Source organism: Convolutriloba macropyga, chromosome 7, assembly GCF_964194025.1.
Source record: "Convolutriloba macropyga chromosome 7, txConMacr16.3, whole genome shotgun sequence".
Lineage (NCBI taxonomy): Eukaryota > Metazoa > Xenacoelomorpha > Acoela > Convolutidae > Convolutriloba > Convolutriloba macropyga.
In genome coordinates, this window is record NC_134474.1 from 18,668,277 (window position 1) to 18,688,158 (window position 19,882).

Sequence of the window (19,882 nt, forward strand, 5' to 3'; positions counted from 1 at the left end):
CACTCGTGTTAGACTGTAAATGAAAGACTGTAACTGAAAAAAGCAAAGTAATCAATTACTAAAAGAAAAACTATAACCTTTAGCAATTTAGTAATCTCATTTAGTCACTAAAACGGCAATTAAAAATTGAAAGAAATCGATTTCTAGAAACATGATTTTAATACATCTTAGTTTCATTGCAACTTTGTTTTATGAGCATGAAAACTGCTGACTTTGTTTAACATTTCTTCAAAAAAGAAAAGGTAGTAGAAGGCCAATATTTTAGACTAAAATAAGTGACAAGTATATCAAAGCCTGGAATTCCTGCGACTACAAGTGCCGCACCATGTAAGCATTCAAACATGGTGGCAAATTTTTATCAAAGTGATTTTTATCCGTGATTTTATTAAAATCAGCCACTCGAGGAGTCACAAATGAGATTAAAGCTTTTGAGCAGATGTTTAACAACCGCGAAAACTACCATTAACCGATCTTCTCTCGAGGCAGGTGTCGTTGCCGTCGAAACTCAATTTAAACAACAATTTCAGCTTTTCAGGTAGAAAGAGCAGAAAACGAAGGGCAAAAATGAAAACTTGCCAGAAAATTGAGTTTTTCTAAACGTATAGAACTCCTTTAAGGTCGTTGATATGATGTAGAACCAAAAATTGTAATATTAGCGGTAAATAACTCAAAATCAGCTCAAATCATTGAACTTCGCAAATATTGAATCAACAAAAAAAATGCGAATAGCAAAAAGGTTCCATTTTATGAAAACATTTTTAGCAGCCTTCAAATTGGTATTACCAAGCTTTTGAAATAGATATCTTGACAATTATCTGGCTTGCTAGTCAAAACAATCTAACTCGACGACAAAGTCGGATGAAATGTTCTCGAACGACAGGCGGGGGAAATTTAATTTAAATAGGGTGTAGCTTATGTTTTAAGGGTGCAATAAATGCAGCACAGTGGCGCGGACCCTGACCTCCAGGTTGACAGTCTGACATAACGACTCGGCTAAAATGCTTCTGATTTCGATTAGATCACAAATTTTCCAACAAAATTTCAGAACGAGAGCAACTTTGATCACTCAAAAAGGAAGAAATAAAACGCGAAAAAGTCTATCAAAGTCAATGAATGTTCTAGAACAAAAGCGCAAAAACGGTAGAGCAAAAACATTGAACCAAAAAGACAAACACGTTTACAATAGTTGTTTCAAACTTCGTCCTGCGGGGTAGCAATTAATGACCGAATAATTAACTAACATCGCGTAGTCATTGAAGTCTGCTTCAGAAAGCAGGGGCGTCTCATTGACACTATACTATGATGATTTAAATTGAGTAGGAAATTGCAGCCATTTGAGTTAAGCTGCTCAAAAATTTCAATGAGAGAGCAATTTAGATCACCCAAAAATTAAATAAGGAAGTCAAAACGGCCAAGCAAAAACTTTGCATTGCGCCACACATGACTACAAAATTTACTTCAAACTTCGCTCCACAGCAAAAAAAGAAACACTCAGTATTAGTAATTTGGTGACGTGTTTGCTTAGGATTTTGACGGTTCAGGACCGTTCATATTTTAGCAAACATAAAAAATGTGGCAACTTTGTAGACGGCGTAACTAGCAACGAATATTAGGGTACGCAAAAATAAGCAGAACACCAGATTTGCAACGCTCTGCTTAAATAAGTCGTAATTTCGCTTCGATTTCAACAGAAAATTATTAACAGAAACTCTCCAGATATTATATTTGACTGATGATTTATGACAGATCGCCTCAGCAACGGAATAAAAGTTTGCTAGATAAACTCACTAATGAGCGCAATGATTGATGTTAAAATATTCGACAGGTAATAGTGTCCTCTGATTAATGCGTAGTTGCATCAATTCATGTGTCTAATGCCTAGCTGAGACGAACAGGAATAAATATGTCAATTAATGCAAATAAGTTAATCTTCCAAATTTCGAACGAGATACGATTACTCATTTATTCAATACTCTTGGCTAACAAAGGTCAAATTTGTTACAATCATGAGCGCTAATAGATGTCAGTTGTAGCGAAAGCGTTCGCTAATGTTCTTGCCTAACGATACGTTTCAGTACTACACAAAAAAAAAGATGGCAAAGCTAAACGTGGGGCATTTTCAGCCGCTTGAGTAAGAATATAGATATGATTACTGTGACATGGTAAAATTTAAAGATGTGATTTTCATAGTTATGAAAACAATGATTTAAATGATGATTTATAGATGATAGATAGAATAGATGTTGAAATGAGGGTTTTGAAATTGAAAGGGCATATTTGAACTCAGCAATAGGTCAGCAAATAAATGCTCTGCAGGCTCTTAGAAACGTTTACTTCTGCATTTGTCTTTTTTAAGAAGCTTTTATGAACAGAATAAAGGCTCTTTTTTCGTTGAAGGGCTATATTTTAAATAACACTTAATACTTTTTCAGTATCATAACCTCACATCCAAATTCAAGCAAAATACCATACTGATAGTGGTACCGCTGTGCTTTCGGAGACCTCAGGGGGAGGGGACTCCCAAACTTGAACAGAATCCCAGCTTGAAGACGGTTTAGAAAATAACAATTTCAAAAACAATTTAGTCTATGTTCTTTTCTATTGTATGTGGAAATGTTCACTAACTTGCAATACCTGATTCAATTCCCACCAATGTAAAACGCCATCAACTTCAGCTGTAAGAGATAACACGTCTAAAGAACTCATGTGAAAATAATTAATTCGACATATTCATTAAACAGGAGGAACTTGTAGCAAACAGTTATGTAAAAACATCTATTCTAAACTAACTCTGGGTATCCCCGAATAAATAATTACCCAAAATACAACTCATTTAGATGATTCAACAATTGATAATTCCAAATGATTGGATTCTTTAGATATGAACAAGAAGCCAGAACTCCTTTGATTCTTTGTCATAGACGCGTGGCAGCTGCTTTGCATACAATTCAGTCGTTCTTCAAGGCTTTGTTGTCTGAATTTAAATAAGCGATACTCCAGTTAAGAAAGGTTGCAAAAGTGCACCATGCTAAATATGGATAGAGTAATCTACTGGCAGTCAGATCCAGAGGTTGGAATTCCTTGATGGTCCAGATAATACTGCCACACAAACCAATCACGATCACTCCTGCCTGAAAATTAAAATAACGGATCTTGTCAAAACCTATCTCCTCCTGAGTGAAGGCCAATCAAGTATTGCAGCAATAACACAATCATGTGATTTCATGGTCGAAGGAAATGGTTACGATGCGTATGATTTTATATAATTCTGGTATGATTAGTGAATTTAGATTTTTAAATGCTTTCTGTATTATACGTTTTGCAATGCGTGAGAGCTAAGTAATTTTTGTTGGCTGGGTTAGCCAACAAAAATGAACTTTTTGTTGGCTAACCCAGCCAACAAAAAGTTCATTTACCATCATATAAAAGCCTTTGAATTCACTCAATATCTGAAATATTTTACGACAGCTTACAGCTTTAATCCTGTGCATGCCGAAAAATACTGGAGTCCAAGACATGTTCAGAGCCAGTTGGACCCCATAAGCCGTTAGTGCCATCGAAACGTCAGACGTCTCCCGGAGACTCAGAATCCTGTAAGATGCATACCCCATCATTCCGTACAAAGTGGTCCACACAGGACCGAAAACCCATCCAGGAGGATTACAAGGTGGTTTGACGAGTTTATTGTACCAGTCTTCTTTGTTCTCCCGTTTGGGGCCAAAAAGAAATCCATTCGTCATGCCACCAATAACTGGCAATACTGTCATCCCTACCGCTTTCCAATTAATCATGGTTAACTGAAGTGATTGAGCAAAATAAGGCTATATACAAAACCCACGTATTTATAGAGTAGAAGTTCAGGCAACGCCAGTTAACATTTCTAGAAAGTCTCAAGTTATTTAAGTCTCTCAAGTTATAAACTTTCCATAAACCAGACCTAATTACACTAACACGATAAACAAAACATTAAAAAGACCGACTAACGTCGGACAAATTGCTCTCTTATCAAGGGGAAGGATGTTACTTGCATGGAGTGGGCGTAATAATTTCACTATAGGTCTTCAAATGACGTCAAGTTTGGCAGTCTGACATCATAACGACTCGGCTAAAATGCTTCTGATTTCGATTAGATCACAATCGGTTTTTTCAAAAAACTTTTCCAACAAAATTTCAGAACGAGAGCAACTTTGATCACTCAGAAAGGAAGAACTAAAGTGCGAAAAAGTCTATCAAAGTCAAAGAATGTTCTAGAACAAAAGCGCAAAAACGGTAGAGCAAAAACATTGAACAAAAAAGACAAACACGTATACAATAGTTGTTTCAAACTTCGTCCTGCGGGGTAGCAATTAATGACCGAATAATTAATTAACATCGCGTAGTCATTGAAGTCTTCTTCAGAAAGCATGCGCGTCTCATTGACACTATGATGATTTAAATTGAGTAAGAAATTGCAGCCATTTGAGTTCAACTGCTCTAAAATTCAAATGAGAGAGCAATTTAGATCACCCAAAAATTAAATAAGTAAGTCAAAACGGCCAAGCAAAAACTTTGCATTGCGCCACACACGACTACAAAATTTACTTCAAACTTCGCTCCACAGCAAAAAAAAGAAACACTCAGTATTAGTAATTTGGTGACGTGTTTGCTTAGGATTTTGACGGTTCAGGACCGTTCATATTTTAGCAAACATAAAAAATGTGGCAACTTTGTAGACGGCGTAACTAGCAACGAATATTAGGGTACGCAAAAATAAGCAGAACACCAGATTTGCAATGCTCCGCTTAATTAAGTCGTAATTTCGCTTCGATTTCAACAGAATAAAAATTATTAACAGAAACTCTCCAGATATTATATTTGACTGGTGATTTATGACAGATCACCTCAGCAACGGAATAAAAAATTGCTAGATAAACTCACTAATGAGCACAATGATTGATGTTAAAATATTCGACAGGTAAAAGTGTCCTCGGAATAAATATGTCAATTAATGCAAATAAGTTAATCTTCCAAATTTCGAACGAGATACGATTACTCATTTATTCAATACTCTTGGCTAACAAAGGTCGAATTTGTTACAATCACGAGCGCAAATAGATGTCAGTTGTAGCGAAAGCGTTCGCTAATGTTCTTGCCTAACGATACGTTTCAATACTACTCAGAAAGATCGATGGCAAAGCTAAACGTTGGGCATTTTCAGCCGCTTGGGTTAGAATATAGATATAATAACTGTGATATGAAGAAATTTAAAGATGCGATTTTCATAGTTATGAAAACAATGATTTAAATGATGATTTATAGATGATAGAGAGAATAGATGTTGAAATGAGGGTTTTGCGCACGAATTGAAAGGGCATATTTGAACTCAGCAGTAGGCCAGCAAATAAATGCTCTGGAGGCTCTTAGAAACGTTTACTTCTGCGTTTGTGTTTTTTTTAGAAGCTTTTATGAACAGAATAAAGCCTCTTTTTTGGTTGAAGGGCTATATTTTAACTAACACTTAATACTTTTTCAGTATCATAACCTCATATCCAAATTCAGGCAAAATACTATACTGATAGTGGTACCTCTGTGTTTTCGGAGAGCTCAGGGGGAGGGGACTCCCAAACTTGAACAGAATCCCAGCTTGAAGACGGTTTAGAAAATAACAATTTCAAAAACAATTTAGTCTATGTTCTTTTCTATTGTATGTGGAAATGTTCACTAACTTGCAATACCTGATTCAATTCCCACCAATTTAAAACGCCATCAACTTCAGCTGTAAGAGATAACACGTCTAAAGAACTCATGTGAAAATAATTAATTCGACATATTCATTAAACAGGAGGAACTTGTAGCAAACAGTTATGTAAAAACATCTATTCTAAACTAACTCTGGGTATCCCCGAATAAATAATTACCCAAAATACAACTCATTTAGATGATTCAACAATTGATAATTCCAAATGATTGGATTCTTTAGATATGAACAAGAAGCCAGAACTCCTTTGATTCTTTGTCATAGACGCGTGGCAGCTGCTTTGCATACAATTCAGTCGTTCTTCAAGGCTTTGTTGTCTGAATTTAGATAAGCGATACTCCAGTTAAGAAAGGTTGCAAAAGTGCACCATGCTAAATATGGATAGAGTAATCTACTGGCAGTCAGATCCAGAGGTTGGAATTCCTTGATGGTCCAGATAATACTGCCACACAAACCAATCACGATCACTCCTGCCTGAAAATTAAAATAACGGATCTTGTCAAAACCTATCTCCTCCTGAGTGAAGGCCAATCAAGTATTGCAGCAATAACACAATCATGTGATTTCATGGTCGAAGGAAATGGTTACGATGCGTATGATTTTATATAATTCTGGTATGATTAGTGAATTTAGATTTTTAAATGCTTTCTGTATTATACGTTTTGCAATGCGTGAGAGCTAAGTAAATTTTGTTGGCTGGGTTAGCCAACAAAAATGAACTTTTTGTTGGCTAACCCAGCCAACAAAAAGTTCATTTACCATCATATAAAAGCCTTTGAATTCACTCAATATCTGAAATATTTTACGACAGCTTACAGCTTTAATCCTGTGCATGCCGAAAAATACTGGAGTCCAAGACATGTTCAGAGCCAGTTGGACCCCATAAGCCGTTAGTGCCATCGAAACGTCAGACGTCTCCCGGAGACTCAGAATCCTGTAAGATGCATATCCCATCATTCCGTACAAAGTGGTCCACACAGGACCGAAAACCCATCCAGGAGGATTACAAGGTGGTTTGACGAGTTTATTGTACCAGTCTTCTTTGTTCTCCCGTTTGGGGCCAAAAAGAAATCCGTTCGTCATGCCACCAATAACTGGCAATACTGTCATCCCTACCGCTTTCCAATTAATCATGGTTAACTGAAGTGATTGAGCAAAATAAGGCTATATACAAAACCCACGTATTTATAGAGTAGAAGTTCAGGCAACGCCAGTTAACATTTCTAGAAAGTCTCAAGTTATTTAAGTCTCTCAAGTTATAAACTTTCCATAAACCAGACCTAATTACACTAACACGATAAACAAAACATTAAAAAGACCGACTAACGTCGGACAAATTGCTCTCTTATCAAGGGGAAGGATGTTACTTGCATGGAGTGGGCGTAATAATTTCACTATAGGTCTTCAAATGACGTCAATCAGGTTATTTTAGACCACTATTAGAATTTAAAGTGAAATCGCGGCCAATTTTTTGTTTGAATTTGATAGTAAAACACCACTAATTAATCTCCGCTGTTTAAAATGTGAAAAAGACCACTTTAGAGCACGCAAAAATCCACGGATCTAGAATCCAATTAAATTCAAAAAATCAAAAATTTGCATAAGACACGATGGTTGCTTCGAGCATTATTTGAGAGCAATTTTTATCAAAGGCGCAATGCTCTGGAGGAATTTTTCGTCAGACGTAAGGGGAAGGATGTTGCTTAAAGGTGGCGGGAGCAATAATTTCACTATAGGGTTTCAAATGACATAAATCAGGCTATTTTAGACCACCATTAACATTTAAAAATCGCGCAATTTTCTGTTCCGACCATTCTTGCGGGGAGAGGAACTATATACTCAAAAAAGTTTTTCTTTTGTTCAGTCGATTTAGTCCAATCGATATATTCATCAAAGAGAGTAGTTCTGAGTGGTATCATTAAAAAGCCCTTCCAGCGTAGAATATAGAACTAAAAAGATTTTTTTTTAATTTCGTTTTCTAATATTTTTTTGAACATTGGACCGATTTGCGTTATTTTTATTCACATTTTAAAGAATTTTTGCGTAAAATTTCGTCAATTTGCTAAAATATGTTAAAATTGTTAACAATAGTGTTATTGATTTTATTTTTAAAGTCAAAAATACAAAAATTCAATTACAAAACCAAACATAACCGACTAACGTCGGTCGAATTACTCTCTAACGACCGGCGAGCGGTTGGCTTTGTCAGTAGCTAGAAACGTTTTAGTGAGGCTAGCTTTAGCTTAATTGAAGGGGCGTGAGGTGCACCGGGGTGGGGGGGGGGGCAAGTGGGGGAGAGCGCTTTTCGGCGACTGTGGGAGGGCGGTTTTCGGCTGCCGGTGCCCTTACGGCATGAACGATGTGCAGGGGCGGGGATTTGGGGGTGTGGGTGAAGTGAGAAGGGGACTGATGTGTCTGTGGGGGAGAGGGTCAAACTACCCTTCACAGCATAAGTATATCTCCAAAACAGTTTCTGTGAATAGCATACTTGGAGACTAGTGAGCGGAAATGCTCTAAGAGCACTTAATGCCCACTGGGCACTACCTTTTTATCCTATTTTTGAGGAACAGAAGTCAAATGGGTCAAGCAAAAAATTGGTCAAGCAAAATTTCGCATTAAAAAAAACCGACAGGGGAAAAATAATTGCTACAATTTTCGTTTGTGAGCAATTAACAAACAAATTGAGCAAGGAAAAACGGATGAATTTTAGATATGACAAATGTCACTGAGGAAAAACCAGTCATATAACAGCTGATTAAAGAGACAAACATTTAATTCATGTAGCACAAAAAAACTGACGAAGAACTTACGCCACAAAAATTTTTTGCGGAAAAAACCAAGTCATTTCTTTCAGGCAAAAAATTTTAGAGTAAAAATTATTGGAGCCAAATTCAAAATAAATTTTGAGCCTCAACAACTTGCTATGCTAACAAATTGAACCACATTTTAGCTGAGAAAATTTCGCGCAACTACTTTTTATCAGCAATCATGTAGTCTATTTTATGATCTCGATCGAATGTTAAGAAGTAGCTTTCTAAAATTATGATGCTTTCAAATTTCTTGCGTTAGATAAACATAAAAAACATGCACACATTTAATATGATCTTTTTCCAATACGGAAAACTACCAAAGAGTGTTTTCGTTAAAATTATAAAAATAGAATTTCCCTGAAATTTAGTTTTTTGCCCTGGAACTTCTAGGCGCTAACTCAAACAAATGGAGTTAAAGACATGAGTTCTTGAATCGGTACTTCTTGAAAAAAAACATTCGAGAAAAAACCTAAAAATACGACCATGCGAGCAACATGTCAACAGTAGACCTTCCGTCCAAAGAACCGCCAAAAAAAACTTTGAAACCACCAATCTGGGGGCACCAGAAAGCACCATAAACTGTCATACAGATGGTGCAATAGGTTGATAGCCCCAGCATTCGAAAACTCGTTAACAATAGTAAACCCACAATGTAATTATTCATGGTAAACTGCCTGTTTATAAAGTCAATTTTAGTCAAAATATTTCAGGCCATTTATTCTTTATTTTTATATCAATCGACGTATAATTAACAGAAGTTAAAAGGTCTAAATGTAGATAAACGGACACGCTTAATTACAGAGAAAATTCAGATATAAGTTGGCGAGTTTTATGTAAGCCAACAAGATGTTCCATGTGAAATCTGCAATTTGCTCAAGCGCCGATAATTTTAAGCAGGATTTTGCATTGTGAAATCAACAACTTTATGGGCAAGTTAAACAGGTTTCACATGTGACTCAGCACATTGGTTCTTCAAAAACCGGTCAAATTCTACCTGGAATTTCTCTGAAATTAAGCTTGCAAATTTGTTCAAATTTAGAGCTTTTTAACTTCTGATGATTGCGCATCGATTGATATAAAAGTCATAAAGACTGAACCGAGTTTTCGTTGACTAATACTGGCCTCACAAAAAAGCAGTTTACAACGTTAAAATAGCAGCTTGAGCTAATAATTTTGCCAACGAGTGTGTATATACGGAATAAATATTTGTAATACAGGTGAAAAATCTGTTTGTGAAATGCCTGCCTAGAGAAACCAAGCAAAGAAATTTCAATAAATTGTGCGATGAAATGTAAAACTGAATGAAAAGAACAACAACAACGAACTACTCTTAATGTCACGTGTGATGAAAGCCCTCAGCAGAAAGACAATCCTCAATACTCTTCTCGCACCACTCTTCTCGAAATTGTTTTTCAACGCACCAAAAGTAGCCCTAACTTATCATTCAACTGACAACGAACTACGGTAAAAGTATTTTAAAAATTCAGGTTCGACTGGCACTTTCCTTAACACAAAGCTATGTCGATTTGTTCACCACATTGATATTTTCTCAAACATTGTGCAAGAGTGAAAATCAGTTTTTTGTCCGATGAATCTTGTTCTACAGGGAACAATAAACTACGATTACCTAAACTAAAATACAAATTTATAACTAAATACAAACTAAATTTTCTACATGCACCGTTAGTTTTCTTTAACAAGAGATAAAACTGCAGACTCGAAATAATTATCTTTAAAACAAAACACTCGGTGTTAGTAAAGAACGAAATTGAACCAGCTGATAATGGCTATGCTGATATTTTCTGCTAGACGTTATTCTACTTTAAAACTCACTGTGTAGTCTAAAAACTAATCTGCAGCCTACAAACGTTTATTTTAAAAAATTAAATCTAGGTTTTAATAGAGAAGAGATGTCGACCAGTTAAAATTAGCACAATCAGCAACAAAATGAAGGTCTAAGCTTCCCAAAATGGACTTTCAAATCATGCTATTACGCCTCAGCGGTTTTGGAAGTCAATTACTACAAAAACCATAAAAACCAGAAGAGTCGCCTTTGTCAAAAAAAATAGAATCTTGAAATAGCTAGTATCTACTAGAACAACTCAAGAACACAAAAAAGCATCTAGTAAAAAAATCTTGATAAAAATCTGATCGATTTAAAAAATCAATTTCTATAAATAAGAAGAGATACAAAAATATTCTTTCCTCATGCAAATCGCAATATCAAACAGCTCACAAATTATTAATCAATCTCTAATTGGCTCGAAAACATACCTAATTTCAAAAAAGTAAACGAAATTGGCAAAATATTAACGTTTTTTCAATTTTCCAACAAAAAAAATGCATTATACCAACCAAACAGTAACCATTTCCTAAATATCTAACAAAAATAGCCTACGAGGAGAATGAGTCTATTCAATTCCCAATTAAAAGTGAAGCACAACACGCCTCAAACTGCCTATAAATCTAAAATTGGAACTACCTCAAAAGTAGATTAGAAATCATTTTAATAATCAAAAACATCAATACTCTCTTCAAATAAAAGTAAAGTAATAAAATCATTCTAAATAGCCTACTAACGTCGGGCAAATTCCTCTCAAACGACTAGAGAGAGGTTGCTATTGTCAGTAGCTAGCTACGGTTTAGTTAGACTAGTTTCAGCTTAATTGAAGGAGCGTAGGAGAGCTCACTGTGTGTGTGTGTGTGTGTGTGTGGGAGGGAGGGGGGGGGGGGGTTCGAGCACGGTGGCTTACGGTTGGAACAAAGTTCAGAGGTGGGGATTAAGTGTGAATGGTGGCAGATGTGGGGGGAGGGGTCGGGGGGGGGGGGGGGTGAAGTCGTGGGGCGAGGGGTCAAACTCTAGGAACTTTCCTTCACATCATAATTCGGTTAATTGCATATTTAGAGTCTAGTAAGCCGAAAGAGAGACTTTAATGACCTCCAGGCGTTACCTGTTTATAATATTTTTGAGGACGAAAAAAGGTTAAGACGAAAATCTGTCAAGTGAAAAATCGCAATAAAAAGACCACAGGACTATTATATTGCTAACTTTGTTCGAGAGCAAACTACAACCTTTAAAATATTCAAAATCAGCTAAAAAAGAAGAATGTTTGAAAAAGCGACACGCTAACAAAAAATTTCGATTGCTTAGAGGAAACGTTTTTACTCATAGAGTTCGTGCTCTTTCGAAAACAGCAGAAAACACCCTTATTTTCGCTCCGCTCCTTAAAGTTGTTAAACCACTACCATTGTTTCCACACTTTTCATTTCCTAGTGTGTGAAATGATTAATGCAGAAATATTTGTCAGGTAATAAAATCTTACACTTAATGGGTTGTTGCACCAAATCATTCGTGTGCGTACAATTGTTCAAAAACGCTGAAATAAATATATTTTGTCAATTAATGCTAATAATTGAACACGATACGATGACCAATTTATTCAATGATCTTAACAAGTCTAATGGAGAGTGCAAATTGAGTAAGCCTATTACACTTAAGACAATTTTGTCAAATAACCCACGTTCCCGAAACATACAACGCGGCCGCTGTTTTCAGGGTGGGGTTATATTCTACCAAAATTTTGACGAAAATAGGCAATTTCGCACTTAGGACTACTTGAAAACGTTTTCAGAATTAATTTAAAAAATGCAGTATACGTCCGCTGCTACTGAAAGCGGAAATCAACAATTTCATACTCACGTGCTGGCCTGATTCACTTTGCCCAAAATAAAACCGCCTTCTAATGAAATTGTACAAAGTAACACAGGTATTAAGAACTGAAGCTGATTTAATATAAAAAGAATTGATTTAATATATTCGTTAAACAGAAGGATCTTGTAGCAAACAGTTACCTAAAACAATCTAGTCTAAACTAATTCTCGATAACCCTGAATAAGTAATTACCCAAAATACAACAAATTTAGTTGATTCAATCAATTGTTAACTTCCAATGATTTGATTCTTTAGATATGAATACGAAGCCAGAACTATGATTATTTGTCATAGACGTGTGAGAGATGCTTGCGTACAATTTAGTCGTTCTTCAAGGCTTTGTTGTCTGAATTTAAATAAGCGATACTCCAGTTAAGAAAGGTTGCAAAAGTGCACCATGCTATATATGGATAGAGTAATCTACTGGCAGTCAGATCCAGAGGTTGGAATTCCTTGATGGTCCAGATTATGCTTCCACAAACACAAGTCGCAATCACTCCAGCCTGAAACTTAGACATGAGAGCTCTTGTCAACAATCTGCATGATCTCTCCCTTATAGAGCCATGAAAAAATGCGGTACTCACACTTAAAAATTTTAGATCGGTCAATTATTTCCGCATTTCGTCTAGGTTTTCGTGCGATCAAACTAATTATTTCGCTTTCTAAAATTTCCTATCTGGCAGAACTGGATTTTGATAACCGAAAAAATCAGAACCATAAATCGGCATCATCCAAATTAAAAGCAAGGGACCTCGTCCATTATTTATCCTAGAACCATATTACATAAACAAATTACGAACTTCCAACGAAAAGTGAAATACTGGAGCATTCAAGCACTATCTAAAATTAAATTCAATTAATTTCAAGATTGACAAAACGACAATAAAGACAACTCTTTGCTATAGGCAAGCTTCAAACCTGCGACAGAAATCCACAAAATAATCTAAATATAATAGCCGTAAGCAAGTCATAAACAATATCTGAAAAAGATATTTTGAAACATCTTACAGTTTTAATCTTGTGCAATGTGAAGAAAACTGGAGTCCAAGACATGTTCAGAGCCAGTTGGACCCCATAAGCAGTTAGTGCCATCGAAACGTCAGACGTCTCACGGAGACTCAGAATCCTGTAAGATGCATACCCCATCATTCCGTACAAAGTGGTCCACACAGGACCAAAAATCCACTCGGGAGGGTTACAACGAAGTCTCACGAGCTTATTGTTCCATTCTTTATTCTCCCGATTGCGACAGAACAGAAATCCGCTCGCCAAACCACCAAAAACTGGCAACGCTGTCATTCCAACCGCTTCCCAATTAATCATCAAGGTTAACTGAAGTTAATACAGCCGAACAAGGTTAACAAAAACATGCATAGAGAAAGCAATAACTCAAAAATAAGGGCTGTTGACGTTATTCGACATCTACTTCGATTCCAGTTGAAGAGTGATTAAGAAGTGACTTCAACTCGAAGAGCGCATTCTTTCTAACAAAAATAGAGTGCCATTTTTCTGCTGGAGCTCTCGATCAAGTTTGAAGTGGAGCGATCAAAGGCATCTGCAGCCAAAAATCTTTTTGATAGATTTCAGCTCAAATGGTTACACAGATAGACACATCGATCAAAATTGGATTTAATATGGGCTGCTAAAAAAGTTGACGATTTTCGAAGAGGCCATGAAAATGTTCGGCAATACATAAGAAGACTTGAGCAGTATAAATCATGTTTTATTTCCAAATTAACGAGGCTGGAAGCAAAAATTGAAGCCATAATCTTTAAAATTGCTCCAAATCCATTGCCAGGTGAAATGAGAGCTCTTTAGATACCAAAAATCACAAAGTGAAAAACCAGTACCATAACCAATTGCTGTCGAAAGATATACTCTCCAAAACAGATAACTCACTAAGAAACCAGATTTGCTTGAAAAGATATAACTTATAGTTTAAAATAACGCACGAAGCAACAGCTGATAAAATATACATCTAATTGCTCGCAGCATTATTTATATTGGTCACTCTCTTTATTTAAAAAGTAACCACCGACTTACGCAGCATGATTTGCTTGAAAACGACTTGCGAGGGTTGATGGTTCGGCTGTAGTTTTCTTAATCTGAGGGGGGTGGGGGGGGGGGGGCAAAGATGTTCAAAACCTAAAAATTGCTCTTCAAATTATGGAATCATGCCTCAGAAGAAAACGAATGACACAAACAATCGCGTCAAAACTAATAGGACCCAAATAATTACTATAAGCCTTGCTTGAAATAAGCAGGTAAGTAATAATTAATCACCACGTGTCAATTCCAGCTGGAGCCCAAAAACACATGATTGGCTTCAAAACTTTAAATGAGCTCTATGTGTATGCAATAATCGAGAAATTGCACGTGAAAAAGGTCACGCAACAAAAAATGAAACCAGTATAAAAAGAAAACACAGCCTGAACTCAGCAGAAAGGTAAAAATATGGTCGCCTATTTTTGGCGCAAACAGGCAAATTTTAGAGAAAATATCTTCATAAAATTTGAAAACTTTCGAGCTTGATAACCTACGCCATAATCATTTGCTAAAACTGAGCAGAAGAAAATACGAGGTTGTTCCTTTCAAGTTACTTGCAAAAATTTACCGGCATTTTTCGAATGGAAAACTGAAAGGAGTCCGGAAATGATTGGCTTTATCTTGAATGCTTTTATTTTCCTTGTTCTACTATAATAACATGCAAACAAACATAGGAGCACACTCGTGCTTTGGTTTTCCAAAGTTACTGGAAGTCAGTATAACTAAACGGTAATACCTTTTGATTGCCTACAATTGTCACTTCATTAATAATTTCCGCCGTTTAGTAGAATTACAACAAAGTTTTAAAAGGATATAGCTAAAATAGTTTCTAAGAGTGCTGTTTTATACGGCTATTTACTCGCCAATTATTTAAATACGGAACCGAGCGACAAGGTATGTTGTACAGGTGCCATTCCTTCTCCGAACAAATGGAGGGTAATCGAACCTTCTGAAAATGTGATTTTCGTTTATCAAACAATCGCGCTGTTTTTCAGCAGAGTCATGTTCTGTGGTGTCGAAAAAGTCAAACAATCTTACAGATATTATAGCAATTTTGAAAATAAGATCGGAACTTGCTGTGCGAAAGCACAGAGAGGCCATGTACGATTTCAATTTTGAGGCACTAAAACCTATGATGCTCATAAAGGTGTTTCGTAAGGGACGTAAGACCTCAACTTGGGGAAAAAACACGGTTCCCAGACTTTTAGCGCATTAAATTGTGTGATAAGTATTACATAACTACAAATAATTTGGCTTCATAATAACAATTTCAATGCAAACTACGTGAATAGTACTAAATATTACCTACAAGTGAGATTGCAATACGTAGTGTTAAATGATACTTTGCAGATTATGTATATAGATCTTTACTATTTGGTCAGTCATAGGTCCATTAGTTTTATTATATTGCCCCTGAGTCTAAATGGTTCAGTACTTAACGCAAAAGACAAGACCGTTATCGGCAACCAGTAATACAAAATTAAAATGATGTAGGCTCACACAATCGCAACTTGAATAAATCGCCAACGTAGTTCGTTGTTTAGTAATAAATCTATAATAAAATTGCCCACCAAAGTTCTTAATCTTCAAAATCCATAATCAAGGAGGAGTGATTTTAGTTATCAAAGTTATTCATCAAATTTAAATATCGTGAATAGTGTGGCTCCGTATCAAGTTGCGATTTTGACAATCTTGCGAAAGTTTACTGCTGAACAAATACACATGCGAGATACTATTTGCCAGCCAGTAGCGATAAAATTTAACGATCACACTATTACTGAGACTTAGTAAATATTATTGAAAGAGTTTGGCCATGCACTTCTTTGGCAATTCAGTCTTCAATCTTCGTTCGAAAAGAGATCACATCCTCTAATTTGGATTATTGTTCCTTTAGGGCTTTGTTATCCTCGTTCAGGTAAGCAACGTGCCATCCGAGGAGAGTTGCGAAGCTGACCCAAGCCATGGCTGGATACATGAGCTGACTAGCCAACTCATCAATCGGGGCAAACTCTCTAATGGTCATGAAGATTCCACCGGCGAATGCAGTCACTATGGCAGCCGACTGAAAATATGACACCAACAATTAGAAAACAAAAGCAAGAAGTTATTATGGTCATATCATTTAAAATGCATCCATTATTTGTCGATGTCCAACTGTCGATGATCTTACGAGAAGGTCTAGGCCAGGAGGAGTGCTAGGAGGATGATCTAACGTGGAGGAGTGCTCCAGATGACGTACGAGGAGGTCTAAGCCAGGCAACAGAGAAACGCTACGCTACAAAAGCAGGCTTCAATCCATTATTCAACGAATGGCAAGGTAGATGCAACGTTTTACCATTTTTCTAAGGAAAAATTTTCAAAAATAACAATGATTGATAGCGAGCAAAACCCTGGGAGAGAACATCTACGGAAATTGAGAGACTATTATGATCGATTCTGCCTCTGAAGTTCTGCGAGCACATAACTTTTACACCCAGGGAATTGGAAAAATTAATTGCAATTAATTGGCTGAAAAAAAGTAACAATCAATCAATTTAATTGACAATTATATCAATCAGTTATTAAAATAATTGCCATCATAAAGCAGTTAAATTTGACTTTCCATCAATAATTGTTCTGATTTTTTAACGAAAAGTGCGCAGATGGCTATACTACCTGTAGCCTTCTTTTTTCATTACAGACGGAAACCATTTATCTATTTACCCTTATTTCAACCGTATTGTCCTAAAACTACTTACAACAGAAATTCGTCATCAGGAAAGTTTCTCTCAAGTTTCAGGTTTGCGGCCGGAGAAAAAACTAATTCAATTTTCCTCCAATTGGGGGAAATATTTGTGTCGTTCTATAGTAACGCTCTATTCGAGCTCCTAGGAGGGTTCCTCCTAACGTTTAAGTGTCAAGTGCGGTCTTCATGTTTCCTTTTTTAAATATTTTTCAAGAGTTTAGGTACGCAAGCGTCCGATATTTTGCTAAGATGAGAAAATTACAAGTTCTGAGGATGGCGAATAGTTCTGAGTTTCACAAAATTCAATTCCAGAAATGAATAATCACTCAAGCAATGCATTTCTTGTTTATACTTTATATTTATATTTTGATCGAATCAAAAATAAGAGCGTTCTAATAATAGATAGGAAATATTTTCTCTGTTCTGTTTTAGTCTAAGTGTTTATGCTCGACATTGCGGCTAACTAGAAAAGCTATTAGCATCGGTTAGAAAGCCCATTAAGTGATGAGTTTGAGTCTCTTTTTCAAGTTTCTCGAGTTTTTCAATTGGAAAAAATGCTCAAGTTTTTGCCAATTTCAGTTCCAATTATTTATGGATCTTTTCTGCTAGCGCCCCCCCCCCGCTTAGTTAGGCACCCCCCATTTATAAATGTGTAAACATATTGTTAAAGCTAAGTAATCTTATACGTGAACATATGAGCAATATGCGCTTACTAAAAGCTAGCACAGCTATGGTTTGAAAGTATTACGTATTCAACCAAAATTTGTTGCATATAACGTAAGCATCAATAAAAATTTCTGTATTAGATCATTTCTGGTGTTATCAGCTACAATAAGGGCTTGATTTTTTAAAACTTCTTAAGGAAACTATTCAAAAAGTGCCGTCAATCTACCTAGACACTCTTGTTTCAATGAAATGCAAATATCGCTCTCACAATTCGCGAAAACTTAGACTTTGGGGGGGGGGGGGTGCAAATTTAACGGCTACATAAGGCTGGGGGCGCTAGTAGAAAAGATCCTCATTTATTTCAAACCTCTTTCACGCCCCATCCCAACATGATATTTATCTTTCAGAGTAAAGAGCAAGGTAACAAATAATTTGTAAGCGGGGTTCATAACAAAGACTGAGGGGCGAAATAGACTGACTATTTTATAATCATGGGGAAATCAGATACTCTGCTTTCGCCGATTTCGCTTTTCATAGTAGCGAGTTATTTCTCTTTTCTGCGCACAGATCAAATAAAATATCGCAGCCCTAGAATATAATTGCTTGATTCCGTTTGATTTTCGAACACTTCACAAAACAAGTGGTTGTGCTAAAAAGGTCAGTGAAAAACCATTACCGTTTTCAGGTGATGAGTTCCGAAGAAGACAGGAGTCCACATCATGCCAATGGCTAGTTGGGTACCATAGGTTGTCATGGCCCGAGTAACATCAACCTCGCCGCTCTTGCTCAGTATCCTATAGGAGGCAAAGCCCATTAATCCGTAGAGGGAAGCCCAAACTGGTTTGAAAACCCAGTCCGGTGGATTATAAGCCGGGAATATCAGCTTGTTGTACCAGTCGTTTTTGTCTCCAACTTTAGGACCGAATAAAGCCCCAGTAGTCGCAGCACATCCAATTGGAAAAACGGTTAATCCGACTGCTTTAAAGCTCATCATCTTGATCAAATCTGAAATAAACTCAAACCGGTAACACAGTTAACAAATTAACATAAGCTGACAAACGTCGGATGAATTGTTCTCCAATGACAGGCTACTTAATTCATTGGGGGCGAAGCTCAGAAATGTGTAATGGGTTCAAAAAAACTTCTTAAGGTACAACAGCTTTGATTCTCATTCTCTCGCAACAAACTATTTCATTATGAGAGCAACTTAGAACACTCAAAAATAAATAAGCGTGGAAAAAAAATTAAATAAAAAGACCCAATCACAGCTATACTGAACGGCAAAATTAATTTAGCAACTACTATTTGCACTAAAGAATTTCTTGGATCTTTTCCGTTTGTGCCCCCCATCTACAGAGCACGTGTCATTACACAGTAAATCAATATGTAAACATATTTCTGCTGGGGGGTGCTAATAATATGCGCCCACTAGGCTGGGGGGACAAAAGGAAAATAGCCGAATTTCTTTTGAAGTTAACTAGTTGAATTCAGAAAAGAAGTAAAATTCAGCTAGAAAACGCAAAAACTGAATTCATCTAGAGAAGAATTGATCTCACCATGAGTAAATAATGTAAAAGAAACCGATTGGTCAAATTAAATTTACTTCCGATATTTAAAACAAACGTTTTCGAACTTTTGTCAAATTTGTCAAATTAAATTTACTTCCGATATTTAAAACAAACGTTTTCAAAACTTAAAACAAACGTTCATCGTCAGGTTAAAACTGTTTTACAAATTGTTAAAAAAAATAATTATGTATTTACATTTGCCTGAGACCACACTTAAAACAATTCTAGGAACTATTCTAAAAATTCAATCGAAAATTTTTCCATATGTACATATAGCAGCCGCCCCTGCGCAATATGTATTATCTTTTGTAATTGAGCGTGGTACTTGTTTTAAATACAAGGATTGAAGTTTAATTAATAAGTAGATAAAAGCAGAAGAGAATGGTTTCAAATAAATGAAGACCTTATTGAGTGATTAACTCTAAGATAGGTTAATTGTTCAATTAATGAGTTTTTTCCTCAGTTTGGTCCGTACCCAATATCCGTTCTATCACCGCGGTAAAATAACCAAGTAAATACTGATATGTCACAATTGTTTGTATTGCCCGAAGCCCGAGCTTTGTCTATTTCAATCTGTCGACACCTATCAAGATTGTGTCACTCATTAATCAAGTAATA

At 36.2% G+C, this 19,882-nt stretch overlaps 9 protein-coding genes across 10 annotated transcripts in view; 2 read left to right on the forward strand and 7 right to left on the reverse strand.

Moving 5' to 3' along the window:
- The window catches only part of LOC142342672 (failed axon connections homolog), a 548,023-nt gene that overhangs the window by 276,201 nt on the left and 251,940 nt on the right, over nucleotides 1–19,882 (reverse strand). The window lies entirely within an intron of this gene.
- The window catches only part of LOC142342673 (failed axon connections homolog), a 546,280-nt gene that overhangs the window by 274,458 nt on the left and 251,940 nt on the right, over nucleotides 1–19,882 (reverse strand). The window lies entirely within an intron of this gene.
- Nucleotides 1–19,882, forward strand: part of LOC142342670 (cleavage stimulation factor subunit 1-like) — a 518,885-nt gene that overhangs the window by 271,456 nt on the left and 227,547 nt on the right. The gene's annotated exons all lie outside the window — the stretch shown is intronic.
- Nucleotides 1–19,882, forward strand: part of LOC142342671 (RNA-binding protein Musashi homolog 1-like) — a 452,119-nt gene that overhangs the window by 271,456 nt on the left and 160,781 nt on the right. The gene's annotated exons all lie outside the window — the stretch shown is intronic.
- The window catches only part of LOC142342666 (putative transporter YutK), a 280,988-nt gene that overhangs the window by 9,171 nt on the left and 251,935 nt on the right, over nucleotides 1–19,882 (reverse strand). The gene's annotated exons all lie outside the window — the stretch shown is intronic.
- LOC142342141 (tryptophan-rich protein TspO-like) lies at nucleotides 2,703–3,866 on the reverse strand. The gene is made up of 2 exons (XM_075393341.1): nucleotides 3,474–3,866; nucleotides 2,703–3,131 (listed from the first exon to the last, which is right to left on the reverse strand). Exons 1-2 carry the CDS (start codon nucleotides 3,789–3,791, stop codon nucleotides 2,949–2,951), a joined length of 501 nt encoding a protein of 166 aa, XP_075249456.1. The 5' UTR covers nucleotides 3,792–3,866; the 3' UTR covers nucleotides 2,703–2,948.
- LOC142342674 (translocator protein-like) lies at nucleotides 5,783–13,591 on the reverse strand. The gene is made up of 4 exons (XM_075394145.1): nucleotides 13,268–13,591; nucleotides 12,248–12,762; nucleotides 6,554–6,877; nucleotides 5,783–6,211 (listed from the first exon to the last, which is right to left on the reverse strand). The coding sequence occupies exons 1-2, from the start codon at nucleotides 13,580–13,582 to the stop codon at nucleotides 12,580–12,582; spliced, it is 498 nt and encodes a 165-aa protein (XP_075250260.1). The 5' UTR covers nucleotides 13,583–13,591; the 3' UTR covers nucleotides 5,783–6,211; nucleotides 6,554–6,877; nucleotides 12,248–12,579.
- On the reverse strand, nucleotides 6,129–6,847 carry LOC142342970 (tryptophan-rich sensory protein-like). Its single transcript, XM_075394652.1, has 2 exons — nucleotides 6,554–6,847; nucleotides 6,129–6,179 (listed from the first exon to the last, which is right to left on the reverse strand). Exons 1-2 carry the CDS (start codon nucleotides 6,845–6,847, stop codon nucleotides 6,129–6,131), a joined length of 345 nt encoding a protein of 114 aa, XP_075250767.1.
- Nucleotides 15,499–18,704, reverse strand: LOC142342662 (tryptophan-rich sensory protein-like). The gene is made up of 2 exons (XM_075394122.1): nucleotides 18,373–18,704; nucleotides 15,499–16,367 (listed from the first exon to the last, which is right to left on the reverse strand). The coding sequence occupies exons 1-2, from the start codon at nucleotides 18,688–18,690 to the stop codon at nucleotides 16,185–16,187; spliced, it is 501 nt and encodes a 166-aa protein (XP_075250237.1). The 5' UTR covers nucleotides 18,691–18,704; the 3' UTR covers nucleotides 15,499–16,184.